Source organism: Pelobates fuscus, chromosome 5 (genome assembly GCF_036172605.1).
Source record: "Pelobates fuscus isolate aPelFus1 chromosome 5, aPelFus1.pri, whole genome shotgun sequence".
Lineage (NCBI taxonomy): Eukaryota > Metazoa > Chordata > Amphibia > Anura > Pelobatidae > Pelobates > Pelobates fuscus.
Window position 1 is genome coordinate 378,379,851 of NC_086321.1, and position 27,725 is coordinate 378,407,575.

Genomic DNA, 27,725 nt, shown 5'->3' on the forward strand with positions numbered 1-27,725 from the left:
CCGGACTCGACGTATATAGGTGAAGTACAGAGTCAGGAACAATCCGAGGTCAAGGGCGCAAAGAGACAGCGTAAACGAGGACAAGCCGGGGTCTGGTACACAGGAAACAGCAAGCCGGCAAACAGAACAGACAAGGATAAAGCGAAAACGAAGTCAGAATACAAAGCCAAGGTCAAGTACGGAGGAACACAACTGAACACAACAAGCACTAAAGGGAACTGTAGCAGAAACCACGATAGGGCAAGGAACTAAGGGAAAAAGGTAAGTATATATAGGTTCAAAACTAATGTGATTGGCTCCTGTCACTTCCACGCCCCCAAAAGGTAAGTGTATGGGGTGTGTGGGATGACAGGGGCCAATGGGAGCCTTTTGGCAATTTAAACTCCCACTGTCCCTTTAAAAGCGCGCCCGAGACTCGCGGCGCGCTCTTGGATTCAGGCGGGACATGTGACCGCATCTCGCGGTCACTGCCCGCCTTCCTGTCTGAAGCGTCGGATGAGCCGCGCGCGGCTCGTGCAGCCGCAGGACCGCGCGCGGCTTGAAGAGAGGACCGCGGCCGGCCCCTGGGAAAGGTGAGTAACGCTACAAAAATGAGGGAGTGATGTCAGTTTAGAAATCATGTCCTGGTTTTTCAGCTCCCACTCTAGTTTTGAACATTTTGCCATTCATTCCTATGGGACCAATTTCGCCACAAGAATGACGATATTCCGCGAACCGTTCCACAAAGTAATAGCACACCAATCGGGAACAATCCGCACGTTTCGATATATTACTGTCTATGTAGTGTAAAAACTGTGGGAGGAGTTAGGGTGGTAAATTTGGCTATAATAAGAATAATAATAATAATATATATGTGAGATAACATTAAGTGGTCTTGCTATGCAAGAACACTTAATAAAGAATAAAATAAAACAATGGTTCTAATTAGAAGATCCTTGTGGGCATTAGGCTTCTGCCTGTACCACCCACCCCGTATACGTTTAGTTGAGGTCTTGAACATCTCCCTAGCGATTAATGAAATTAGCTGAATATGCACAAACATTATGAATAGAAATAATAATATCTGTCTCACCACAACAGAGAAATTGTCTGTTCTTCATCACTGGATGAAATGTGGGCACAGCTTTGGGCACCATGATAAGGCAGATTTTGCAGAAAATAAATACATTAATTTCATGTATTTCTAACTAATACTGTTTGACGTGTTACACATTAAAAAAATAAAACATAAACCGTGCAAGGTGCTTAATAGAAACAATTATTTGATCAGTGATTTTAGTTCGGAATCAGCTGCAATAACTCCACACAATATCTGTGCAAACAACCCCCAATTTACAACCCCATAAAAAGTGTGCTGTGCAAAAAAACAACAAAATGCATAGACATATTCTATGACGGCTGCCTCTATAAACGATGGGTGGGCAATATACCAAAGGGTCAACTCCTAAATATCAAGAGGAATTGTTCAGAAGAGGATGTGTTTAGGACCCACTACAAAAAGAAAAGTCCTGCGCTCACTCCCATCACTCCTGGGCGGCAGTAACGACCACAGTACACATCAGCTCCAATACATATAGTAAAAACCAAAGGAAAAAAAATTACCTGCGCTCTCTCCTTAATCCCTATGTATATTTAAACAAATGGAGGTCATTTAGTTACTCCAACGGCCACTGGAGCTAATGCCCGTCTGCCAACCTCACGTGTCTAGGTCCCACGAATACAAAATACTTAGAGGCTTTGTGGATAAGACATAGGATATGAAGGTTTTAAAACCAGCGTATAGAGAGATTGAAACTGTAACTGGGGGATATATCGTAGCAAAAATCAAAGGGAAGTGGAAAAGGTAAAGTGAGAGACATAACCATATTTTGACAGTTAATCATTCTGGGAATAATAACAAATGTAGAAGAATTATAAATAAGTATGGGTTAATTTTATCTGAACATCCTATTCTAGAAGGCATGACCTGATAAACCCGATGGTGGTCTATAGAGGTGTATCTAGCATTAAAGACAAATTACTAAATTAGTGTAAAGTTACTTCCAAAAAAGTCATAGGGAACGGGTATTAGTTAGGGAATACTTTAAGGGAAGTTTTTAATGTGGGGATTGTTTGTCTTGTAGTGGGAAAGGAATTTGTGAGCTACATCTCAGGAAAAAGTTATAAAATCATGCATTCCATAACTTACATCTTAGAAATGTTAAAAGAGGATTTGATAAGCTTTTCCCCTGCCCCCCCCCCCCCCGCCCATTTTAATGTTTTAACGCAATACATGATAAGAACCCAAATAACCTGAGTTTCATCATAGCTTGTGAAATCATTTCTAGAAACTGGAGAGGTGAAGTTAGGGCAACAGGAAATGAGATGAATGTTCAACCTGTAGACACTTTTTGTAGATATACGGTTGGTGTAACTTTAAATTATCTTTATATCTTTTTATCTGTTTTATCATTTAATTTTTAGGATACTTAGAAATATGATTCTGTGTTTTGTTCCTTTGGAAAAACAGGGCAATATGTGTATTTCGCCATGTGTATGTTTTAGATTATGTATGGCACATGTTTTCTTGAGAAGCTGGAATTAATAAAAAATGATAATAATAATAAATTTTTTAGGTAATTTTCACTTTGAAATTTGACATATAACCTTATGAGATCAGAGTGACAGGTGAGGTGGGCCCAGCCATGGGGGACATTTTTGGGTCAGTTGGGAAGATCTGAAGATCTCGTTTAATTGGCCCAAGATTGTTTCATTGGCCGCAGGTAATGACGGACGCTTGGGGACAATTGTAATGCTTCCTGTTGGTAGGGATATGCATGTAGCTGTCATTCTCCTGCAAGGTATACTATCCATATCTTGCTGTTTGAAACATGTTTTGTCAGCATTATTAGTAAACCTTTCGTAAAACCATTTTAATTTTCATCCCAGTGCCCTGGTGAGTGTTCGAAAGAAACGTCCTTTCATTATCTCTCGCTCAACATTTGCTAGTCATGGCCATTACGGCGGTCACTGGACGGGAGATGTGGAGAGCACCTGGGACCAGCTATATCACACGGTGCCAGGTGGGTAATCCTTAGTAATGATATTGGTACACTGATGATGCTATAAGCTTGCTTTAATCCTATGGGTAACATTACTCCATTTCCTCCACAGCCATTATTCTGTTTAATATGTATGGGGTCCCCTTGGTGGGAGCAGATCTATGTGGATTTGTGGGAAATGTCACAGAGGAGCTCTGTGTGCGATGGAGCCAACTTGGAGCCTTCTACCCATTCATGAGAAACCACAATACTATTGAAGCCAAGGTAACGATGAGGACAAATTATACAGAGCGATGATCTCCATTTCCAGATATTCCTCTGTTCAAAATGAGGCAAGAAAATTTAATTTTGGAGCCAGTAATCCATTTTCTTCAAAGACAAGATGGGAATTGTTAGATTCTTCCTCTTTCTAATCCTACCAGTGTTGAGTGGGCATCTTGAGTTCTGCTGTGTCAAGGATAGACACCCCAAAACACAAAGAATGAGGCAGGTTATAGAGAGGGTGGACTTATTACCAAACCTGAGAGTGGCCGTGCTTAATGCATGAAGAAAGTATATGATACAGAATAATCAAATACAAACCTAGATCAGGATTGGAGAAAGACGGATAAACATGCAAAGCAAAGACAAGGGTCAGGGATACTATACTATAAAATAAAAACGTGTACAAAGAAAAGTCAAATACTAGAAATGCAGATAATCAAGGAATGTACTCTCAGGCTATTAGCAACCAAGACAGGGCAAGGATGAGAGGTCACACAGGCTACTTATAGGACCCTGTGGCCTCTGATTGGCTTGCATTACATGTGACACAAAAACAAATGCTACTAGTGTTGTGCGAGCATAGTAAGGCACCCACACAAGACGAGGATCGCAATAAGAATAAAAGGGAACCAGGGTGAAGTGTTCAGCATCATTGTCCAACATTATCATGTCCTGCGTGGAATGGAAGAGAGTGCCTAGGAGCTTCAGTGGATACCTGGAAGGGGGAGAAGGTATGACATGCTGGCCACACAGCGGATATGCTCAAACTGACTTGTCCAACTCTATCTTGCTGAGTCTGGCCAACTAATTCCCTGTCCTAATTTACCAAATCTGAACTCCAGAGGTGGAGGTTTAGCTCAGAAACCAATGCCTCACAGTTGATACATTAAACTTATTGGATATCAATTTTTTTGAATACAGTTGGTTTTGAAACTTTGAGACTTCTCATTCATCTGGTTGAAATATGATCAAGGATACATAATAAATAGCATTGAAATTTGGGCTCCACCTCACACGTCTTATTAGGACCAACTCATTGATTGCCTTCTATCTGTGCAGTTTACTGTCCAAGTCAAATTACATATTATACTGATTGACCTGAAGATCATATAAAATAATATTTGGCCATTTCTGCCTTAAAATGAGCACATCTTCCCTTTACTTGTATTCAGGTGGTCATACACCCCCTCCAACATTATGACAGGTGTAATTATCCTTCTGATTTTAACTCTCTTTTTTTTTTTGTCAATAATACATGTGTCGCCTTTAATCTAATTTGTGATATTCCTGTTTGATAGCTCCATGTGGCAACCTTTGTTTTTATAAAACCTCTGCTGGAGAAAGAGATCCAGATGTAGCCGGGTCACATAATTCTTGACAACCCAAGGTCTAGAAGTTATTTTCTGGTTGTATATTCCTCAAGATCATACCTATATCTGTGCTTTTTCTTCTCCCAGCCACAGGAGCCATATGTTTTCAGTGAACGCGCTCAACATGCCATGAAGACGGCCCTGTTCACTAGATACTCTCTTCTTCCATATCTCTACACACTGTTTCATAAAGCTCATAGCACAGGAGAGACAGTTGTACGAGCACTTTTCATGGAGTAAGTTCTGGGATCAATAAGGTCCAAACCTCAGTCACATTGGTTGCTGGATCCTGATCTATGTTTTTCTTTTCCACATCCAGGTTTCCTTCTGATCCAAACACATGGACAATCGACCGGCAGTTCCTTTGGGGAGAAGCTCTGCTCATCACCCCTGTCCTGGAGGAAGGCAAGAGCGAAGTGAACGGATATTTTCCTGCTGGAATATGGTACAACCAAGGCACAGTGAGTTTGTCTATACACTTTATCCACCTGGTTAATTTTATTTCTAATCTGTCTTGTATTCAATTGTTGAGGACACATTAAGCAAATTAACACATGGTTTGGATGGGTTGAGAAACATTATATAAGGTCCTAGGATTTCCTTTTCTTGCTTTTCTTTCTCTCTTGTAATCTGCTCTACTTTTTCTCTTTCCCTTAATCATTTAATTTATACTCAGGGCCGGCCTTAGGCATTTAGACGCCCTGTGCGAAAAATCTTCACAGCGCCCCCCCCACCCCCCCGTCATCCATGTATGCTGTAATGTTTGTGTTGTCTGTGTATGTGATAGTAGGTGTGATGACTGTGTGTGATATGTATGCTATGTGTGATATTTGTAATGGGTGTATTAACAGTGTGTGATATGCGTGTATTGGTTGTATGTGACACACACACACACACAGAGTCAGACGGCCATACACACACACACACACACACACACACACAGGCATACAGTCATACACACACACACACACACACAGACACACAAAGGCAGACAGTCAGTCATACACACAGACACAGACAGTAATACACACAGACACACACAGAGGCAGTCAGTCATACAGTCATACAGACAGTAATACACACAGACACACACAGAGGCAGACAGTAATACACACAGACACACACACAGTCATACACACAGACACACACAGAGGCAGACAGTCATACACACACACACACACACGCAGACAGTCATACACACAGACACACAGGCGTGCGCAGCCTATTGCATTAGGGTGTGCACCCTAAAGCACAAACACACGCCGCGTGTATATGTATGTGTGTATATATATATATATATATATTTATTTACACACACACACACACACACTGCTGTGTGTGTGTGTGTGTGTAAGGGCGCTGTGTATGTGTGTGTGTGTGTAAGGGCGCTGTGTGTGTGTTGTATGCTGTATGTGTGTGGGTGCTGTATGTGTGCTGTGTGTGGGGGTGCTGTGTGTGTGGGTGCTGTATGTGTGCTGTGTGTGTGGGGGTGCTGTGTGTGTGGGTGCTGTATGTGTGTAGGTGCTGTATGTGTGTGTGTGCGCTGTGTGAGGGTGCTGTATGTGTGTAGGTGCTGTGTGTGTGGGTGCTGTATGTGTGTGTTTGCGCTGTGTGAGGGTGCTGTATGTGTGTGGGTGCTGTATGTGTGTGTGGGTGCTGTATGTGTGTGTGGGTGCTGTATGTGTGTGTGTGTGCTGTATGTGTATAGGTGCTGTGTGTATAGGTGCTGTGTGTGTGAGTGCTGTATGTGTGTAGGTCCTGTGTGTGTGTGTAGGTGCTGTTTGTGTGGGTGCTGTATGTGTGTGCTGTATGTGTGAAGGTGCTGTATGTGTGTGTGTGCGCTGTGTGAGGGTGCTGTATGTGTGTAGGTGCTGTGTGTGTGGGTGCTGTATGTGTGTGCGCTGTGTGAGGGTGCTGTATGTGTGTGGGTGCTGTATGTGTGTGTGGGTGCTGTATGTGTGTGTGGGTGCTGTATGTGTATAGGTGCTGTGTGTGTGGGTGCTGTATGTGTGAGTGCTGTATGTGTGTAGGTCCTGTGTGTGTGTGTAGGTGCTGTGTGTGTGCTGTATGTGTGAAGGTGCTGTATGTGTGAAGGTGCTGTATGTGTGAAGGTGCTGTGTGAGGGTGCTGTATGTGTGAAGGTGCTGTATGTGTGTGTGTGCTGTGTGAGGGTACTGTATGTGTGAAGGTGCTGTGTGTGTGGGTGTGTGTGCTGTATGTGTGTGGGTGATTGTGGGGGGTGGAGGTGGGGGTACATGACTTAATATCCCCCCTCCCTTCTTACCTTATGTAGGGAGGGGGGATTCTTGTTCCTGCTGCCTTCCCTGGTGGTCCAGTGGAGGTGAGGTGAGGTGCCGTTTAGTTAATATCTCCCCTCCCTTGTTACCTTATGTAGGGAGGGGGGACCATGCTACCGCCATCCCTGGTGGTCCAGTGGAGAGTGAACTCTACCCTGCGGGGCTAGAGTTCACTCTCGCGAGATTTGAGCGTTGCTGCGGCAACGCTCAAATCTCGCGAGAGGAACCCGGCGGAGCTGCTGGCAAGAGCTCCGCCGGTCCTCTCCTGCCTCCCTCCCTGCCTGTGGGTCGGTGGGGAGGAAGGCTGAGAGCAGAGCCGGCGCTAGGATAGCGCCGGCTCTGCATGAGCCGACAGCGGAGATCCTGAGATCTCCCCTGCCGGTCTCAATACATAGGCGTGCTGCGGGGATTAGGGTGTGCCCAGGCACACCCGGCACACCCCGTGCGCACGCCTATGCAGGCAGACAGTCATACACACAGACACACAGAGGCAGACAGTCATATACACACACACACAGACAGTAATACACACACAGAGGCAGACAGTCATACACACAGACACACACAGGCAGACAGTCATACACACAGACACACACAGGCAGACAGTCATACACACACAGAGGCAGACAGTCATACACACAGACACACAGACAGTCATACACACACGCACACAGACAGTCATACACACACACACACAGACAGTCATACACACACACACACAGACAGTAATACACACAGGCAGACAGTCATACACACAGACACACACAGGCAGACAGTCATACACACACAGAGGCAGACAGTCATACACACAGACACACAGACAGTCATACACACACGCACACAGACAGTCATACACACACACACACAGACAGTCATACACACACACACACAGACAGTAATACACACAGGCAGACAGTCATACACACACAGAGGCAGACAGTCATACACACACATAGACAGTAATACACACAGGCAGAGAGTCACACTCACCTGACAATCACTCATTGTGGAGGCAGTGCAGCTCCTGGTGACTGTTTGGTGGGGAAGCAGGGACTCCTTCCTGCTTCCCCTGCAGCAGTTTTCCGGCGCTTTTAGCTCCGCCCCCGCCGCACGGTAAGCTCCGCCCCCGCTGCAAATTTAAAAAAAAAAAAAAAAAAATTATTATTTTTTTTTTTTTAAATCCCGGCCGGCTGTGCGGCCGCACGGCGCCCCCTGCTCCATGGCGCCCTGTGCGGCCGCACAGCTCGCACACCCCTAAGGCCGGCCCTGTTTATACTCAATATATATACATAATGTAACAGGTACAGGGTATGTCTGGTCCCTGGTTTGAACCCAGACCTGTCCCGCTATGTTGTTAGTTCCTCCTCTGCAACTCAGCCATTCTCTAGGCAGGAATCAATCTCTCTGCTCGCTTTGTTCACTCTGGCAGGAATCCATCTCTCTGCCCATCGTCTTTATAAAGACTTTTTTTAGGCTCCGAGTCCAGGTCTTGTATACAGAGTTCTTACAAATCTGTAGTTGGTCCCTAACATCAAGGTGCAAAGCAGCCAGAAGATGGGGCTTTGATTCTGAGACTGGTCTCCTGGACACAAGCACACCTAGACAATGTTCCAATAGGAACTGGATAATTTCTTTAATTTCAAACCAAGACCTACCTTCAACAGTGCTACATTTAACTTATGGCAAGGTATTAAAAAAAGTACATAAAACATAAATATATAATAAAACATAAAGGTACAAAAAAAACAAAAAAACTGCCATACAAGGGAGCGTCAGTGACACTTATAAAATGTAAATCCCAGAGCATTTTGTCTGTATTTCAAACAGATGCAAATATATGCAAATCAGACTTAATGTACATAACCACTTTTTTTTACCAACAGATGGCGCTGCACCAAAATCCATGGTCTTGATACTATTACATAGTATATCATGTGTGTTTGTATTCTATTAATCTTGTGATCTATTTTCAAGAACACAAGATTTCTTCTGATAGATCTCTACATTTCTCTATCCTACAGGGTAAAAGAATTCGAAGTCAGGGTCAGTGGATTGTCCTCCCAGCCCCGCTGGATGAAATTAATGTCCACGTGCGAGGGGGCTGTATCTTACCTACACAGGTAAGCAGTTGGTGAGGGGAAAGTAATGGGTCTTTTCTAGCGGCAACACAAGGCCAAAATATAATCGCAACAACCCCTGAGTGCAAAGACTGCCGCCTATCCTAGCATGTCAAAAAATATTTGTGCAAGTAAGTCTTACTTGTAGTGATATTTGAGTCATTCAAGAACTGACAGCTATATTGCATTTTAAACACCGAGGATAATATGAAGGGGCAATGCTAAGCCCATGATTCCCGGGTGTCTGCTTAAGATTACTTGACACGGGCGGGCATTCCCTTGTCGGAGAACGCACCGGGAAGGACAGAAGGCTGAAATCCATAAGCAACCTCAAAAGGACTTAAGCCAGTAGACGAATGAGACACCGTATTCCTGGCAAATTCAGCCCACGGAAGGAGGCGAGTCCTGGTGCGCATTAGTGAAGCAGCGCAAATACAATTCCACAGACTGATTAGCACGTTCGGCTGCACCATTAGATTGCGAGTGATAGGAGGAAGTGAACGACAAGGAGACCCCCATCTCAGCACAAAAGCCCCTCCAAAACCGAGAGACAAATTGAGGGCCCCTGTCAGATACGATATCCTGAGGTACCCCATGCAAGCGGAACACTTCCTTGGCAAACACCTGAGCAAGCTGAATCGCAGAAGACAGTTTCTTAAGCGGAATAAAGTGCGCCATTTTAGAGAACCTATCCGTCACAGTCAATATCACTGTCTGACCATCAGAAGGAGAAAGGTCTACAATAAAATCCATGGATAAGTGGGTCCATGGTTTCTTGGGTACAGATAGAGGCATCAGTAGACCCTGGGGTCTCACATTAGGAGACTTACACTGCGTACAGACCCGACAAGCCTGTACAAAATCCACTACGTCTTGCTTAAGTAAAGGCCACCAGAACTGTTGAAGGAGGCCCTTATAAGTCTTCGTAACCCCCGGATGACCAGTAGTTTTGGCGGTGTGAAATAAAGTTAACAACTTTTTTCTGTCATTTACTTTAACGTATAGTTTACCAACAGGCGTCTCAGGGGGTGCTTGGGTTTGGTATGTCTTAATATTATCAAGGAAAGGAGACAAAACAACCAAACGGGTAGCAGCTATTATCTGAGACGCAGGTACAATAGGTTCAGGAGTCGGGTTAACAAATTCTAAAGGTTCATACTGTCGAGAGATAGCGTCAGCTTTGGCATTACGGCAACCAGGTCTATAGGTAATAACGTATTGGAGGCGCGAAAGAAATAGAGACCATCTAGCCTGCCGGGCGGACAACCTTCTAGCATCAGCTATATAGGAGAGGTTCTTATGATCTGTTATAACCATAATTTTGTGTCTAGAACCCTCTAATAAGTACCTCCATTCCTTAAAAGCTAACACAATAGCTAATAGTTCCCTGTAATTCTTTTCTGGATCAGACAACCTTTTTGAAAAGTAACAACAGGGATGGAGGGATTCGTCATACGATAACCTCTGTGACAGAACTGCTCCCACACCCGATTCAGAAGCGTCTACTTCCATAAGAAAGGGAAGAGAAGGATTAGGGTGGTGTAGCACTGGAGCAGAGGCAAATGCCTTTTTGAGAGTTTCGAAGGCCTTAAGGGCTTCAGGAGTCCAAACCCTAGGGTGTAGACCTTTTTTAGTCAGCTTCGTTATAGGGGAGATAAGTGGTGAAAAGTTTTTTTATAAATTTCCTATAATAGTTAGCAAATCCTATAAAACGCTGGATAGCCTTAAGTCCTTGGGGAAGTGGCCAGGACAGTATGGCTTCCAATTTAGCAGGATCCATACTGAAACCATGTTCAGAAATTATATATCCTAGGAATTGCACAGAGGTCTGATCGAACAAACATTTCTAACTTACATTAAAGTCCGTTCTGTAGTAACTTTTTAAGCACCATCCTAACATGATTATGATGTGACTTCAAATCAGGAGAATATACAAGTATGTCGTCAAGGTACACCACGGCACAGACATGCAATAGATCCCTAAGGACATCATTTATGAGGTCCTGAAACACAGCAGGAGCATTACACAGTCCAAAAGGCATGACCAGATATTCGTAATGCCCACTACGCGTATTGAACGCTGTATTCCACTCGTCATTCTCCTTTATACGGACAAGGTTATAAGCCCCCCTGAGGTCTAATTTAGTGAAGTACTTAGAACCTTTAACACAATCAAACAACTCAGTGGTGAGGGGAATAGGGTAGGCGTTTTTAATCGTTATATTGTTCAGACCCCTGTAGTCTATACATGGCCTTAGGTCACCCTCCTTTTTGGCAACGAAAAAGAAACCAGCCCCAGCAGGAAAGGAGGACCTTCTGATAAAACCTTTACTTAAGGCATTCTCAGCCCCTGTCCACCTTTCCTCAGCCCCTGTCCTCCCCCCCCCCCCCCCTACTATGCTCCTGTACCTCTTCCTTATCCCTGGCCCCCTCAGCCGCTGTCCCCCTACTCAGCCCCTGCATACAAGCGTATAATTATTTCTTTTCAGGGGGGGGTGGATCTTGAGTGAGTTTCCACACTTTTTTACCCAGGACTTGACCCCTGTATGTGTGTGTGTGTGTGTGTGTATGTATGTGTGTATGTGTATATATAGATACTATATTTTTCAAAATATAGGATGCAGTTTTTTTCCTCCCCTCAATAAACAGCCGCAACCCTATATACCGAGTGTCTGCTGGCACAATGTCTGGGTGTCTAGTGTCCCCTTCAGCCAGTCACTCTGCGTAGTGTGATCTCGCAGACTGAGATAGAAGACCTTATTTATCCTCTACCCCAACTTACAGGAAGCTGCTTACTGGGGCAACATGAAGAGCAGGTTATGGTCAATATATAGAAGGCAGGGCCTGTAATTGTGGGAGGGGCTGACCTGGTTCTCTTTTTCGGAAAGAGGATATACCTTACCCCTAGGCGGCATAGTACCAGGTAAGAGGTTTATGGCACAATCATATTCACGGTGCGGGGGCAGTTTATCTGCCTCCCTTTTTTCAAAAACCTTTGCTAGGTCTGCATACACAGGAGAGACAGAAACAGAAAGTGGTTTGGCTGTGGGTACATTAAGCAAGCCAACAGGACAAACACGGGTCATACAATCTCTTTGACAAGATTTCCCCCAGGAGAGAATCTCCAAACAACCCCAATCAATCATCGGATTGTGTTTAACCAACCAGGGGAAGCCCAAAACAATAGAGGCTGTAGGGGAGTTGATTATTTGAAAGGACAATCTTTCCTTGTGCAAGGCACCCACAGACATAACCAGTTCTTGGGTCTCATGGGTCACCAGAGGTTTCTCCAGTGGTCTACCGTCTATGGCCTCCACAGCCAAGGGAGTGACCTTTTGGATCAGAGTCAAAGATGCGGTTTTAGCAAAACTCTCATCCATAAGATTGTCAGCAGCCCCTGAATCTATCAAGGCTTTGGTAATCACAGTAGTATTTCTAACAAAAAGGGTAACCGTAATAAACGGTCTAGCAATGGGGACGTGGAATGTAAAGCATAAATTGTTTAGTGGTTAGGGGTTTCCCTTGAATAGCTAACAGTGGGCAATCTGGCTTGGAAGTGATTTGGGACACCACTAGCTTATCCAAAACTAGGATAGGACACCAATATGGTAGAGGTAGGATAGTATTTAATTTCTACCGGAGGACCTGTTTGGCTTGTTTTGGTATGGGTAATAGATAAGATGTAGTGGTCCTGTTTTTTAATTAGGTGTTTCTTCTGGAGGCATGACTTGGAGTCGGATGCTTTCTCCACTGAAAAATCTTTGGGTCTCAAGAAACCATAGAAAGCTAAGTAAGCCGCGAACTTGATAATTAGGTTTGTGGAGTGTTCAAAAGGGGACGTGTCGAGTATATCGGAGATACTTTTAAAGAGCTTACGGTCTATGGGAAGTCTCTTGATGGGATTGTGTACTGATATTCTGTGAACACCTCTTAGGACGCTTTTTACTGGGTAGGACGCTAGGAATGGAGTTTTGTTGGGATAGCTGGTCAACATGTAGTGTTGTATACCCGTTAAGTAGAGTTTGATAGTGTTGTAGGCTAAATTAAGGGAGATTTGGCAAAAAAATGTGAAAGCAACAACGGTTTCAACAGAAGAAACATTTATTATATAATAATCATGAACAAAACTTTTAAACAACTTGTATGCTCTGGAGTAGGCTTTCCTTGTATTAGGGGACAAGCCTGCCTGTGCGAGAGACCTACTGTGTTGTAATAGAGAACTTAAAGCATAATTAGTTCTGTGAAGCTTGGAGGTTCCCTGGGTTGCGGGTTCGCTGATGGATGAAGCCTGTAAAATTCCTGCAAATTTAGGCGTGAGAGAGCATCAGCAGCGTTATTTTGAACACCCGGAACGTGAATACAGGTTATGCAGAATTGAAGATTAGCCCTAGCCAGGTCAGTCTCCTTATTAAAGGACCACTCTAGGCACCCAGACCACTTCAGCTTAATGAAGTGGTCTGGGTGCCAGGTCCCTCTAGGATTAACCCCTTTTTTTATAAACATAGCAGTTTCAGAGAAACTGCTATGTTTATAATAGGGTTAATCCAGCCTCCAAATCCTCTAGTGGCTGTCTCACTGACAGCCGCTAGAGGCGCTTGCGTGATTCTCACTGTGAAAATCACAGTGAGAGCACGCAAGCGTCCATAGGAAAGCATTGTAAATGCGACAGGCTGAATGCACGCACAACTCTTGCCGCGCATGCGCATTCAGCCGAAAGGGAGGATCGGAGGCGGAGAGGAGGAGGAGAGCTCCCCGCCCGGCGCTGGAATAAAGGTACGTTTTAACCCCTTCCTCATCATCCAGCCCGGCAAGGGGGTCCCTATGGGTGGGGGCACCCTCAGGGCACTATAGTGCCAGGAAAACGAGTATGTTTTCCGGGCACTATAGTGGTCCTTTAAGTTCATAATCGTGAGGGACTGAGAGTGGCCTTTGTCCATGCCATTCTTTACCCCAGACGTGTGCAGCTGCTACTATAGGATAAATTTCAAATAGAGCTGAGGTGGTATTGAAATGTTCGAGTGAGGTGGTCTCAGCTGGCCAAGAGTCGCATAGCCACTCCTCACCGAAAATAGCTGCATACCCTAATGCACCTGAAGCATCGGTCCAAATTACAGTGGAATCGTCAGAAATGGGTGGAACAAATAGCGACCTGCCATTCCAAGATGAAAGGAACAGCTGCCACATTTGTAGATCAGCTTTAGCTGGCTTGTCTAAGGAAGTTGTGGAGTCGTCATCGGGGAGACCATGCGATAGTGAGAGGATTCTGGAAATGAAAGACCCACCCTGAGGAATTATTCTCATAGCAAAATTTAGAGAACAGAGTAGTGATTGTAGCTGTTTCCTGGTGCAAGTGCCTTAATACTTGAATTAATTAGCCATTTAACAAATTACATGCTGGAAAGGACAGATCTTTGAGCAATGAGAGGTAAGACAGTTTGCTGCCAGCTAAAAATCCTGTATGTGAATAATGAGCCTGGAGGCCCCTTAATAACATACCCAGATAGTGACACATTGACTTCCAGCCTGTACACTGCTGGACATCTGCTTAAAAGCTGTAAATTAGGGAAATGACCGTGCGATTGTCCGAACGAAAGAGGAGTGATCGGTGTATGGCTAAAGGAAGCCGGTCTATAGTATGGTGATCTATGCGTTCCGATTACTGTGCGCATCGTGGGAGGGCGAAATAAGTTATCCTCCCTTGCTGGGGACCCCAGAGAGGCGGGGGGTTCCCCAGATAACGTGCTAATGTGCCCACTCACGGTTACCGGATTTGCAGCCGATGGTGGCAGGGGCTAGCCGCGAACACTTCTCGCTGGAACAACTAAAGAGATCCCCAGTACTGCCGGCGGGCGTAACTGACGTCGGGAACATGTGAACCGGAAGTAGACAAAGTACTTCCGGGAATGTCGCTGACAGGTGAGTAGGGGCTCACGGGGTTTAAATAGGGATAAAATGTACCTCCCACAATTACAGGCCCTGCCTTCTATATATTGACCATAACCTGCTCTTCATGTTGCCCCAGTAAGCAGCTTCCTGTAAGTTGGGGTAGAGGATAAATAAGGTCTTCTATCTCAGTCTGCGAGATCACACTACGCAGGGTGACTGGCTGAAGGGAACACTAGACACCCAGACATTGTGCCAGCAGACACTCGGTATATAGGGTTGCGGCTGTTTATTGAGGGGAGGAAAAAAACTGCATCCTATATTTTGAAAAATATATACACATACACACATACATACAGGGGTCAAGTTCTGGGTAAAAAAGTGTGGGAACTCACTCAAGATCCACCAACCCCGAAAATAAATAATGATACGCTCGTATGCAGGGGCTGAGTAGGGAGACAGCGGCTGAGGGGGCCAGGGATAAGGAAGAGGTACAGGAGCATAGTGGGGGGGGGGGGACAGGGGCTGAGGAAAGGTGGACAGGGGCTGAGGAAAGGTGGACAGGGGCTGAGGAAAGGTGGACAGGGGCTGAGGAGGGGGACAGAAGCTGAGAAAAGGTGGACAGAGGCTGAGGAAAGGTGGACAGAGGCTGAGGAAAGGTGGACAGGGGCTGAGGAGGGGGACAGGGGCTGAGGAAGAGGGACAGGGGCTGAGGAGGGGGACGGGGGGGCAGGGGCTGAGTAAGGTGGACAAGAGCTGAGGAGGGGGACAGGGGCTGAGGGGGCCAGGGCTGAGGAAGAGGGACCGGAGCGTAGGAGGGGGGACAGGGGCTGAGGAAAGGTGGACAGGGGCTGAGGAAGGGGATAAAAAAAACTCTAAAGTGCCTTCCCCCCTCCCTGAGGCCTACCTTGGGCCAGGAGGGGTGGTACAGGTTCTGGAGCCTGCAGCCATTGGAGTCGGCCGGCCTCTTCTGATGATGTCAGGAGGAGTGGGTGTGACTTCCTCTGCTCTTCCCCCAGACTCCCCAGCGGTCCTGGGAGAAGAGCAGTGAAAGCCACGCCCCCTCCTACTGACATCATCAGGAGAGGCCGGCCAACTCCACTTACTGCAGGGAGAGCAGGGTGAGTTTTGAAATCTGAGTCCCCAGCCGGAGGCAGGGCCCGGAGCCAGAGGCAGGGCCAGAGCCAGGGCAGGGGATTCAGATTTGAGCTCCCCCCTGCTCTGACGGCCACTTGTGCCAGCCCTGGGTCCTGCAGGACTAGTAACGGAAACGGCGTTCCTGCTGAGGACATTCCTATGTGAAGGGAAACCGCGTACTGAATTTTCTTGTCTTTCACTGACTGGTTTATTTTTAGTAACAGATAAATTATTTTAGTATTCGGAAAGAATGTTACCTTTAAACACGACTTCTTGTTCCTGGTGAATTCGCCGTTATTTGTCAGAGAGCTTGTTTGTAGATGAGAATTGTTTTACTTTGTCATGATGGACGGATCCAGGGTCAGTTCATTATTGGTATATATTGACCATACATTCATATATTCCTATATATATTGACCATAACCTGCTCTACATGTCGTCCCAGTAAGCAGCTTCCTGTAAGTTGGGGTAGAGGATAAATAAGGTCTTCTATCTCAGTCTGCGAGCTCACACTACGCAGAGTGACGGCTGAAGGGGACACTAGACACCCAGACATTGTGCCAGCAGACACTCGGTATATAGGGTTGCGGCTGTTTATTTAAGGGAGGAAAAAAACTGCATCCTATATTTTGAAAAATATAGTATATATATGTATATACACATACACACATACACACACACACACACACACACAGGGGTCAAGTCCTGGGTAAAGAAGTGTGGGAACTCACCCAAGATCCACCCCCCCCTAAAAAAATAATTAAATGCTCGTATGCAGGGGCTGAGTGCTCGTATGCAGGGGCTGAGTAGGGGGACATAGGCTGAGGGGGCCAGGGCTGGGGAAGAGGTACAGGAGCATAGATGGGGGGGGGGGGGACAGGGACTGAGGAAAGGTGGACAGGGGCTGAGGAAAGGGACAGGGCTGAGGAAGAGGGACAGAAGCTGAGGAAAGGTAGACAGAGGCTGAGTAAGGTGGGCAGGGGCTGAGGAAGAGGGACAGGAGCGTAGGAGGGGGGGACAGGGGCTGAGGAAAGATGGACAGGGGCTGAGTAAGGTGGACAAGAGCTGAGGGGGCCAGGGCTGAGGAAGAGGGACAGGAGCATAGATGGGGGGGGGGGAGGGGGGCAGGGGCTGAGGAAAGATGGACAGGGGCTGAGTGTTCCTGCTGTGGAAAAAGTGCAGGAATGCCGTTCCCACGCGTTCCTGCAGGACTCAAGGCCTGTATATATATATATAGCAGTTATAATTATTAATGTAGTGCCAATATATTCTGCATTTCTGTACAATAGGTAAACAAGACAAACATTTGATTTTAACAAAACACGCATGACATAGGGAACAGTAGGTGAAGAGCTTACAATCTAAAAGGACGAGGGAGAAATATTCAAAAGGAATCAAGTGATCTGTATGTACCCGCCAATGATGGGAGTGGTGTTTGGAGGAAGGAGCACTGTGGTGGGAGACTGCAGAAGGTATCGGGGATGAGGAGTTAAGGGGAGAGCTCATGGGCTATTCTAAAGAAGTGTGTTTTTAGGGATTTTTTTGAAGGATTGCAGAGACAGGGTGAGTTTAATCTGCCATAGGAGGGTATTCAATAAGTTTGGGGTCACACTGGTAAAGTCCTGCATCTGAGAGTCTGGAGTGCGTACGTGAACGGGCAGTAAGAGGCAGGGCGGCTGGAACGTATCTGATAATGAGTGAGGAGATATAAGCAGGAACAGAATTATGGAAAACTTTGTAACTAAACTTGTAAAGAACTTTAAACACAGTCCTAACAACATAGAAATATTTAAATATAAATAAAAAAGTTGAGCGCAAAAGAAAACTCCTTGACTTTAGGTTCCATAAACATGTAAAACAAGAGAAAAATGCAAAATAGTGTAATACTGTTACACATGAATCATGTATATACAGATAATAATAATAATAATAATATGCATAAAATCCAAAGATGAAGAATAAATGAATGTACAATTTATTTAACACATATTAAAAGGATATTACCGGTATATTAAAAACTAAATATATATTGCTCATATCAGATGGGTATCACTGCCCCTTACTAGAGATTGGTGGTGAGCATACGCGGTATAAAACATTGCCACTCACAAGCGTTTTGACCTTCAGATGGTCAACTATAGTTGTCTAGATCCCAATCCAGTCTGCTTCCTTCGGACAATTTATCTCCAGGCAGTGTCTCTCCGGGTAGTGTCTCCGATAGTACCGAGCTCCATCTCTAGTGCGTGTGTAGTTCGTATCTCGCGGTTTTCTTTAGCTCCGCCCACCTTATGGCATCACTACGCATGTCTACATGTTTGCCTGCGGCTTTATCAGGACGTGAGTCAAAGTTCCCTCCATCTTTGTTGTGGGTATTTATGGGCAAAGTCTGTTTGGGCTCTCTTAGTCCCCATTGGCTACATCTAAAAGTCTTTATTTGCATAATTACGAGTCCATGAACATCTAAGTGTCACGGGTGGCGGTACGGAGACCAGGACCCATGAGTGCCTGATGTTGATGATGGGAGTCTCAGTGTGGAAATGGACTATCAGGGCCGAGTGCAGGGTAACCACACGCCCCATGGTGTTGAACACCAGCGTTTGTGCGGCCACTTACCAGGGCCCTGATGCAGCTTCTGTGGATCCCAGATGCTTGAGGATATGCAGACCTCCCAGGATCTGGATAGGGAGGCTCTGCAGCAGAAATGTATCCAGTACTAGAAACAAGGCAAGACTAGAACAGGCACCAAACAAGATAACAAGACAAGACTAGAAGAACCCAGAACCGGAGCAGGACAGAAAGCAGAACCCAGAACATGTACACAAGACATGAGGGAAACATGAACAGGGCAGGACAGGACTGTACATGAACTGGGAATACAAAATAAAACAAGACAAGGCAAAACAAGAGGAGTCAAAACTAAGTACTATATATGTAAAACATTGGAGATTTAGACATACATAAATGGCCAAGATGTATGCAGCCCACCACTGCGCCAAAGTACTCCAATCACGGTGGGTCCTAACTGCCTTGATATGCATGACTAAATAAACAACAATAAAATACACACAGCACTTACCTGCAAAGAAAGGAGCAGAGGACAGGAAACCACTGCCTGCTGGAACCAACTGAAACAAAAGGATTGATGGAAAAGAAACGGGTGTGGCAACAAAAAACAAACATTTAAAGGAATCCAAGAGACTGGGAATTCCAGGAATGGAATAAAGGAATGAAAACCAGACACAGAATAGAAATCACACTGCAGAGAGAGAAGGGGGCGTGGTTTATTTGGAGCTTGATCGCTGGGCGCGAGCGGCCAAACACACGCCCCCTCATTCATTGGTCCAGGAGCGGTATAAGAAACCACTGATGTTAGACGACAGCTGCATAGCCTCGGAAGAAGGCGCGTTTCTTAGCGCCGAAACACGTGTCAGGCAAAGGCAACAGGCAGTCAGGTCAGATAGAAGCTCGAGTGCAATCGTTATTGCTACTAGCTAGCTAGTTAGAATTCAACTAGAGGAAAGAATATTCATACTGGGGATTTGGTCGTGGATGGAGGGGTTGGTGTAAGGGATAACGTTAGGGAAGACTCTAAGTTGGTGATTCTCTCCCTATCCCTATAATATACTCCTATACATCTCCTGTACAATTTAATTTGCAGTTATCTGGTGTTTCTTCGCTGTTCACTATATACAAGCAAATAGATACAAGCTGTAGCAACTTTGTACTTAATCCTCTGTACCTTTACAACTCTATCTAACTCAAACAAGCTTTCCTTTCTATGTAACAAATTGTTACACTTTGCTACTCTGTTAGACCTTACAAGTCTGTATTCAGAGATTTCTAGGCAGGGTGATTCACGTACATAGAGGGATTAATTCTATTTAGCAGCTACTAGTAGCCCACAATTCCGATTACAGCACCTGGATGGGACTTATCTTTATTTGAAGATTTTTGTGCTTATTATAAGACTTCTTCTAGATACCTACATGTCCCACCTATGAGCATATACTCTATCTCGCCTCACTCAATTTTTTATTTTGTTTTCATAGTTTGAAGGTTTTCTTTACCTATTTTTTCTATTTTATGTTTTATGCTATTAAAAGCTAAGTTTTAATTAACCAATATATACATACCCACCAGGGGGGCGTCCAACTCCTACCAGACCCACCAGGTCTGTTTCTCTTTATTTCACTAATGTGAGGGTTATCCCCTATCTTGGCCGCCCCAGACACACACTAAGCTGATTCCCTTCGGGGCATCCAGCGTTCCTTCTCTTTTTGTGGATCTTCGGTAAAAAATAAAAGATTGGTATTTTTACCTGTTTCATATTCAGATATTCAGCTTCTTTTTTTATTTAAAACTCCATTAAGACACCTTTTTCTACCAATTTAGCAACTTTGTTTTTAATGTCTGATGTCGGATCTGATATTAATTTTTTATATATTATTTTATTGTCCAGAAGTCTCCAAGCCTCTTCAAAATAGTATTAGCGGCTCATGACTACTACCCCTCCCTCCCTTGTCTGCTGACTTTTTTTTATTTTTTTATTACTATATTATTGTCATTGTTTAGATCTTTCAATGCTTTTTTGTTCTTGTGTGGTTAGATTCGATATAAATTTATTTTTTTGAGGGGTTTTATTTGATTAATATTATAAAATACTGTTTGCTGGAAAGCTACCATTTCATCAGACATTTGCCATTTTGGGTAGAAAGTTGATCTTTCTTTTAAATTAATATTCGTTGCTTTTTCTTTAAGAAAAAAACTTTTTTAAACATAAATTTCTATTAAATTTGTGGAGATCTATATAAAAATTGAAATGTATTCATTTTTTTTATTTATTAAAATTTTGTGGGTGCAAATTTCAATCCCTTACTGAGCAATGAAATGCGTTCAGTATTTAAAATGTTTTCAGATAAATTAAAAATCCCTTAAGAGGATATGTCCGTGTTTTATTCTCCTTCTTCCTCCCCTATTTCTTCTCCCTCTATTCTCCTGTATCTCTTTCTGGCAGAAGGGGTAGATGGGGAGTGAATGGTAATCCCCCCCCCCCCCCTTCTCTCTACAAAATTGTGATTTTCATTTAAGTTCAGTAGGGGCTCAAACCTATTTCTTGTTGGAATGAAATTGTCTGTATTTGCAATTTCTCTGTTCTGTATATTTCCATTTGTATTATTTTTATTTCTATCGTACCTTTTGTGATGGACCACCCGCCACCCCGATTGGGTGCCCCCGTCAAATGATGCTCCTAGTGATCGACAAGGACCATCAGCACCGCACTCGACACCATAACCACCGCAGATCCCACGAACCACCGCAGCTTGGTTGAGGTCTTGCTGTCCTCCACCCACTCTGGACCCAAGACCAGGGTCCATCTTTCAGTAGGTAGACCTCTCTTAAATCCAGAGAGCAGGAAACAGGAGCAAGAACAGCTCTTACGAGAGCTAGTTATTATACTCTAGGGAGTATAGTGATTATAGCATCCCCAGAGTGTAGTTCTCCTATCCCCCAAACAGGAGCCAAGTCTTCACGAAGGGTAGAACAGGTCTATTTAATGCAAGCCAGCACTCACAATTTATACAATTCCTCAGGCCTCACCCCCTGGACCTGATGGAACACAGGCACACAAAGGACACAAACCAATCAAAACAATACAACAATGTCCGACACGCCCACATACAGCACTCAAGCCCTCCCCTCTGCCTGGGATATAATTAAAGCAGCTAAAACAATTACATAATTATCCACAGGCAGAAAAACACACATTTTCCCCAAAGTCCAGAAAACACCCCAAAACACAACATATCTGGGTGAGCAACATATCCAAAAATCACCCAGATCAGAGGTTACATTTTTTTATGGAAGTCTATTTTGACCGACCGCACGCATGATTTCATGCCCAAAATAGTTCCAGAGAATTTGGCTGTGTGGCCGGTCTATTTCCAATGCTAGGTTCAGTTCAAATAGACTAACGGGAACCGTTCGTGCAAGTAGTCAATGTTAAAGTGCCTATCGAATTGTCGAATGGCGTTTGACTCCAGTCGAAGAGTTGAAGTTCAGAGAAGGTAACGTTTCAGCGGTGTTTGTGCCGTCGCGTGTCTAATTGAGTTCCATGAACTCGACGACGAAACACAGCTGAACTCGTTCGACTGAATTAAATGGCTGCCGCCACGTGTTCGAATGTCGAATGGCGGCCACTTCGACTACTTTGGCACTTCGACTGTATCCGAAGTTCCACTTCAAAGGTGTAGAACTGTTCCAATATAATTTAAAGGGGCAGAAACAGTGCCTTAAAAACCCAATATGCCCAAATAGCGTTTTTAAAGGGCAATACATCCTAGGGGCCATAGTCCCAGGGCAAGAGGCTGGCAAGCAGGCCTCTCCAAATCCCAGTGACGACGGTGCTTTCGTCACACCTTTGGACTTGCCATTTAGATGTGTCTACATCTTTTTTATTGATCCCCCTTGGGTGTAGCAGCAAATTAATATTTGATTAACTATAAAAGTTTTTTAAAAAGTATTATCATTCTTGTTTCAGAGGATCCTTTACCCATTTTTTTTTGGTCTTTTGGTTTCAATTTTTTTAGCTCTTTTATTACTTTTTGAAATGATTAACTTAAAAATATTGCACTCAAAGACAACATGACTATATGGCATGGTGCAATGTTTAGCAAATAATGCCCACTATAAAAAAACATCACTCCAGAGACCTATTGAAAAAGATGGGTGGGTTAACGTTTTAGTTTATACAATAAAGGTTCTTCAAGACAATTGCAGCAAACTAATCGTGTATATATTTATATAAACCAAAGAAAAAGTGGACACCATCCCAAACAACATTAAAACCACCTGCCTAATATTGTGTAGGTCCCCCAAACAGCTCTGATTTGTCGAGGGATAGACTCCACAAGACCAATGAACATGTGCTGTGGTCATGACATTAGCAGCAGATTCATTTAAGTTGTGCAAGTTGCGAGGTGGGGCCTGCAAGGAGAAGAACTGTTGGGCAAACGATAAATCAAAATAAAACAAATGCGGGGCAGAGCTAGCTGCAGACCAGAGCAGACGCATCTTGGAAGGTTTCGTGCCACAGCTGGCAAAATAACCTTTTTTTTGTGTGGAAATTGGGCACTTACCTAAACCACTGCCTTGACTGAAGATAGGAGAAACCATGATGGGCAGGAAAAACAAGAAACCGAGGGCGGATAAAGCTCCTACCAGCCGTGACACAGGCGAGCTCCTGCGTAACTCTCAGAAAGCTACATGGGAGAAAATGGCGCTGGGGGAAGAAGGATTTTCCGACTCCTCCTCCTGCGACACTTATACCGACCTAGGAGAAGGAGCTTCACTGGGTCAGCCATCAGGGCATATGGCCAAGCCACCTCCATCTGGTGATTCAGTCACCGCAGACCTATTAAAAAGCATGTTTGCTAAACTCCAGCAGAATTTGGCTGCGGATATAGCATGCTTCAAATATGCCATTGCAGGAACTACCACAAGGCTCAACCTCCTCGAGGCTTCAGCAAGGTCTTGGGACACCCGACTAACCACACTAGAGCAGAAGGTCTATAACCCCCAAAAGCAGCAAATCAGTACCACTGAGAAAGTGGAAGCCCTGGAGAACCACAGACGGAAACACAACCTCAAGATCAGAGGGGTGCCTGACACCATTGGGTTACCCAACCTTCCACACTTTATTAGGTGCCTATTGGCCACACTGCTATAGCCTAAACTGGCTAAAAATGTGAAGCTGGAAGGAATGTTCCACCTGCCAAAACTGGCAGCAGCACCCCCACAGCCACCGCAGACCTTATCTTGCGGTTTCAGTCTCTCCAGGACAAGGCCACATTGTTAGCAGCGGCCTGGGGGAGAACCCCTTTGTCATTTAAAGATTTGCAAATTGCACTGTTCCCTGACCTTACGAGGAGCACTCTGAGCCGGTGCAAATCGCTCCAACCACAGCTACAACATTTGCGCTTCAAGAATATTCCCTATCGCTGTGGTGTGCCAAGACTTCTCACGTTTACCTTTCATCGGACTACCCACCGGGCAAGGAGCCCCCAAGAACGGAACTCTCTTTTTGGCCAGTTGGGCCTGTCAACCACCCAAACGGGTGTCCCACCTGGATCCCTCTACGGTAGCTGAAAGACCATCCCGACGCAATCACGAAGCAGAGAATGCCACTTGAGTGACTTAAGCTGAGACGCTACTTGCTCATCTCGAGGGATGCCACACTTTCCGCCACCACGACCCGTGACCAAGCATTCAAAGTTCTTACTGTTATTTTGCTTAAATGATGTTTCTTCATTTTTATTTTTACGTTACACCTATTGTTGGTGTTCACAACCTAAAAATTTCAAAGTGGGTGGATATACATCCCCACTTACTGTTCTACGTGATATATAATTGTTTAAGCTACATGTGAATAGGCTCGCACATCTTGTGGTCACACGCTCGAGATGTCCCACGTAACGCTAGCTCCAACTTCTCCCCCTCATCCCCCAGCACCCATGATAGAGCTACAGTTAACAAAGAGATATCATTACCAAGCTTGTATCATTATGTTGTTCACATGACGTTTTAAAACACAAAAAATATGGCAATCTTTCTTCGGAGTGCACTACATACCTTCTTGTTATTATTAACCTGTGTTACCTCACAATGCCTCCTCTTTCTATTCTGTACCCCATAATGCATGTGCCATAATAAAAGAAAGATTTACAAAAAAACAAAGAGATATCAGTCCCTGTAGGGACCTCCAGGGGTGCCCAAGCCCTGCCGCGCCAAGATTTCACCATATTGAGACTAACTATTGTGCCCCAGATGGATTGCATCGCTGTACTGCACTTGTTGAAATATCTAGTTCCTAAAATATACAACCTTAGTCTGCATGTTACCATGTTGAAGCTAATGTATATACTGTGTCAATTGTTTGCCGTGGGCCTGGTGCAGGGATAGGCAACCTTCGGCTCTCCAGATGTTGTGGACTACATCCCCCATAATGCTCTTACACACATAATGCTGGCAAAGCATCATGGGAGGTGTAGTCCAAAACATCTGCAGAGCCAAAGGTTGCATATCCCTGGCCTGGTGCAAAAATTGACCCGTGCCTCCCCTCTCGCACTTACTCTCGATGTGCCGGGGCCGCTACACATGGCGGTGGGCACCTGGTCGCAGGGCTGCGATCCCTGCAAATGCGGTGTGCACGCCAGTGCATGATACACATACACTTAAAGGACCACTAAAGGGACTCAGATCACTTCAGCTCAATGAAGTGGTCTGGGTGCCAGGTCCATCTAGTTTTAACCCTGCAGCAGAGCATTGCTATGTTTCACTGAGGGTTAATCCAGCCTCTGGTAGCTGTCTCACTGGCAGCCGCTAGAGGCGCTTCCGCGATTCCGCTAGACGTCCATAGGAAAGCATTGAGTAATGATTTCCTATGGGCAGTTTGAATGCGCGCGAGGCTCTTGCCACGCATGCACATTCGGAGCTGAGAGGCGGATCAGGGCGGAGAGATCCCCAGCGCCAAGGGAGCCCAGCGCTGGAGAAAGGTAAGTTCTGAAGGGGTTTTAACCACACACACACACTCTCACGAACAGACGCATACAGACTAGCTAACAGACACACACATTTACTGACAGACACCCACTCAGTGACAGACACACATACACACTCACTTATAAAACATACACTCTCACTGACAAACACACACTCACTAACAGACACACTCACTGACACACACTAGCAGACACACTCAATAACACACACACAAACTAACACACTCAGTGAGACACACACACACAGTAACACTCACTAACACACTTACTGACACTCACTAGCAGGCACACACACAGTAACACACTCACTGACACACACACAGTAACACACTCACTGACACAAAAACTAACACTCATTAACAGACACACACACACAGTAACACACTCACTGACACACACAAACTAAAACACTCATAAACAGACACACACACAGTAACACACTCACTGACACACACAGTAACACACTGACACACACACACACACACACACACACTCACATTTTTTTTATTTAATCCCCCAGCCTCCCTACCTTTGGGAGTGCTGAGGGGATTCCCTGGGGTCCAGTGGTGCTGCAACATATGATGTCATATTCCGGCTCCGGCATCAGTGTGGTGCGCGCGAGGGAGCTAGGCAGAGAGCGCACAAGGGAGAGAGCTCCCTCGTGCGCGCGCCATCCCGAAAATTGACATCACTGTCAGCCTCAGGGGCCCTGAGGTGGCCAGCTCCTGGGCCCCCCCAGGAGAAGAGGCTGGAAAAATGTGGCCATGCTAGCGAACATAGCGGGTCGCAGGGCGGCCGGGCCCTCTGGAGGCCCGGTCGCAGCCGCGACTCCTGCGACCACGGTATGTATGCCAGTGGTGATAGCCCACTTATTGTATTACTTGTGTGCAGAGTGAAAAAATAAAGAATTGAAAAATAAAATAAAGATAAAACAAATGCAACACTCAGCCACAACACACAGTACATCTTCCCCACACACACAACACACAGCCATACTCAGACTTCTCTCTACACATAAAATTCAGCCACTACACAGACAACACTCAGCCAGTACACACGGGCACATTAAGACTCTCCACCGCATACACTGCTCAAAAAAATAAAGGGAACACCTAAACAACACAATGTAACTCCAAGTCAATCACACTTCTGTGAAATTAAACTGTACACTTAGGAAGCAACACTGAGTGACAATCAATTTCACATGTTGTTGTGCAAATGGGATAGACAACAGGTGGAAATTATAGGCAATTAGCAAGACACTCCCAATAAAGGAGTGGTTCTGCAGGTGGTGACCACAGACCACTTCTCAGTTCCTATGCTTCCTGGCTGATGTTTTGGTCACTTTTGAATGCTGGCGGTGCTTTCACTCTAGTAGTAGCATGAGACGGAGTCTACAACCCACACAAGTGGCTCAGGTAGTGCAGCTCATCCAGGATGGCACATAAATGCGAGCTGTGGCAAGAAGGTTTGCTGTGTCTGTCAGCGTAGTGTTCAGAGCATGGAGGCGCTACCAAGAGACAGGCCAGTACATCAGGAGACGTGGAGGAGGCCGCAGCAGGACCGATACCTCCGCCTTTGTGCAAGGAGGAACAGGAGGAGCACTGCCAGAGCCCTGCAAAATGACCTACAGCAGGCCACAAATGTGCATGTGTCTGCTCAAACGGTCAGAAACAGACTCCATGAGGATAGTATGAGGGCCGACGTCCACAGGTGGGGGTTGTGCTGACAGCCCAACACCATGCAGGATGTTTGGCATTTGCCAGAGGACACCAAGATTGGCAAATTCACCACTGGCGCCCTGTGCTCTTCACAGATGAAAGCAGGTTCACACTGAGCACATGTGACAGACGTGACAGAGTCTGGAGATGCCGTGAAGAACGTTCTGCTGCCTGCAACATCCTCCAGCATGACCGGTTTGCAGTGGGCCAGTAATGGTGTGGGGTGGCATTTCTTTGGGGGGCCGCACAGCTCTCCATGTACTCGCCAGAGGTAGCCTGACTGCCATTAGGTACTGAGATGAGATCCTCAGACCCCTTGTGAGACCCTATGCTGGTGC

At 45.3% G+C, this 27,725-nt stretch overlaps 1 protein-coding gene across 4 annotated transcripts in view; it reads left to right on the forward strand.

Annotated features, from left to right (window-relative positions):
• Positions 1 to 27,725, forward strand: part of GAA (alpha glucosidase) — a 111,462-nt gene that overhangs the window by 78,313 nt on the left and 5,424 nt on the right. For all 4 annotated transcript variants that reach the window (XM_063456269.1, XM_063456271.1, XM_063456270.1 and 1 more), the window contains exons 13-17: positions 2,929 to 3,062; positions 3,154 to 3,305; positions 4,763 to 4,911; positions 4,995 to 5,136; positions 8,994 to 9,092. In XM_063456269.1, the coding sequence (XP_063312339.1) occupies positions 2,929 to 3,062; positions 3,154 to 3,305; positions 4,763 to 4,911; positions 4,995 to 5,136; positions 8,994 to 9,092 (676 nt within the window). The remainder of the gene's footprint in view (positions 1 to 2,928; positions 3,063 to 3,153; positions 3,306 to 4,762; positions 4,912 to 4,994; positions 5,137 to 8,993; positions 9,093 to 27,725) is intronic.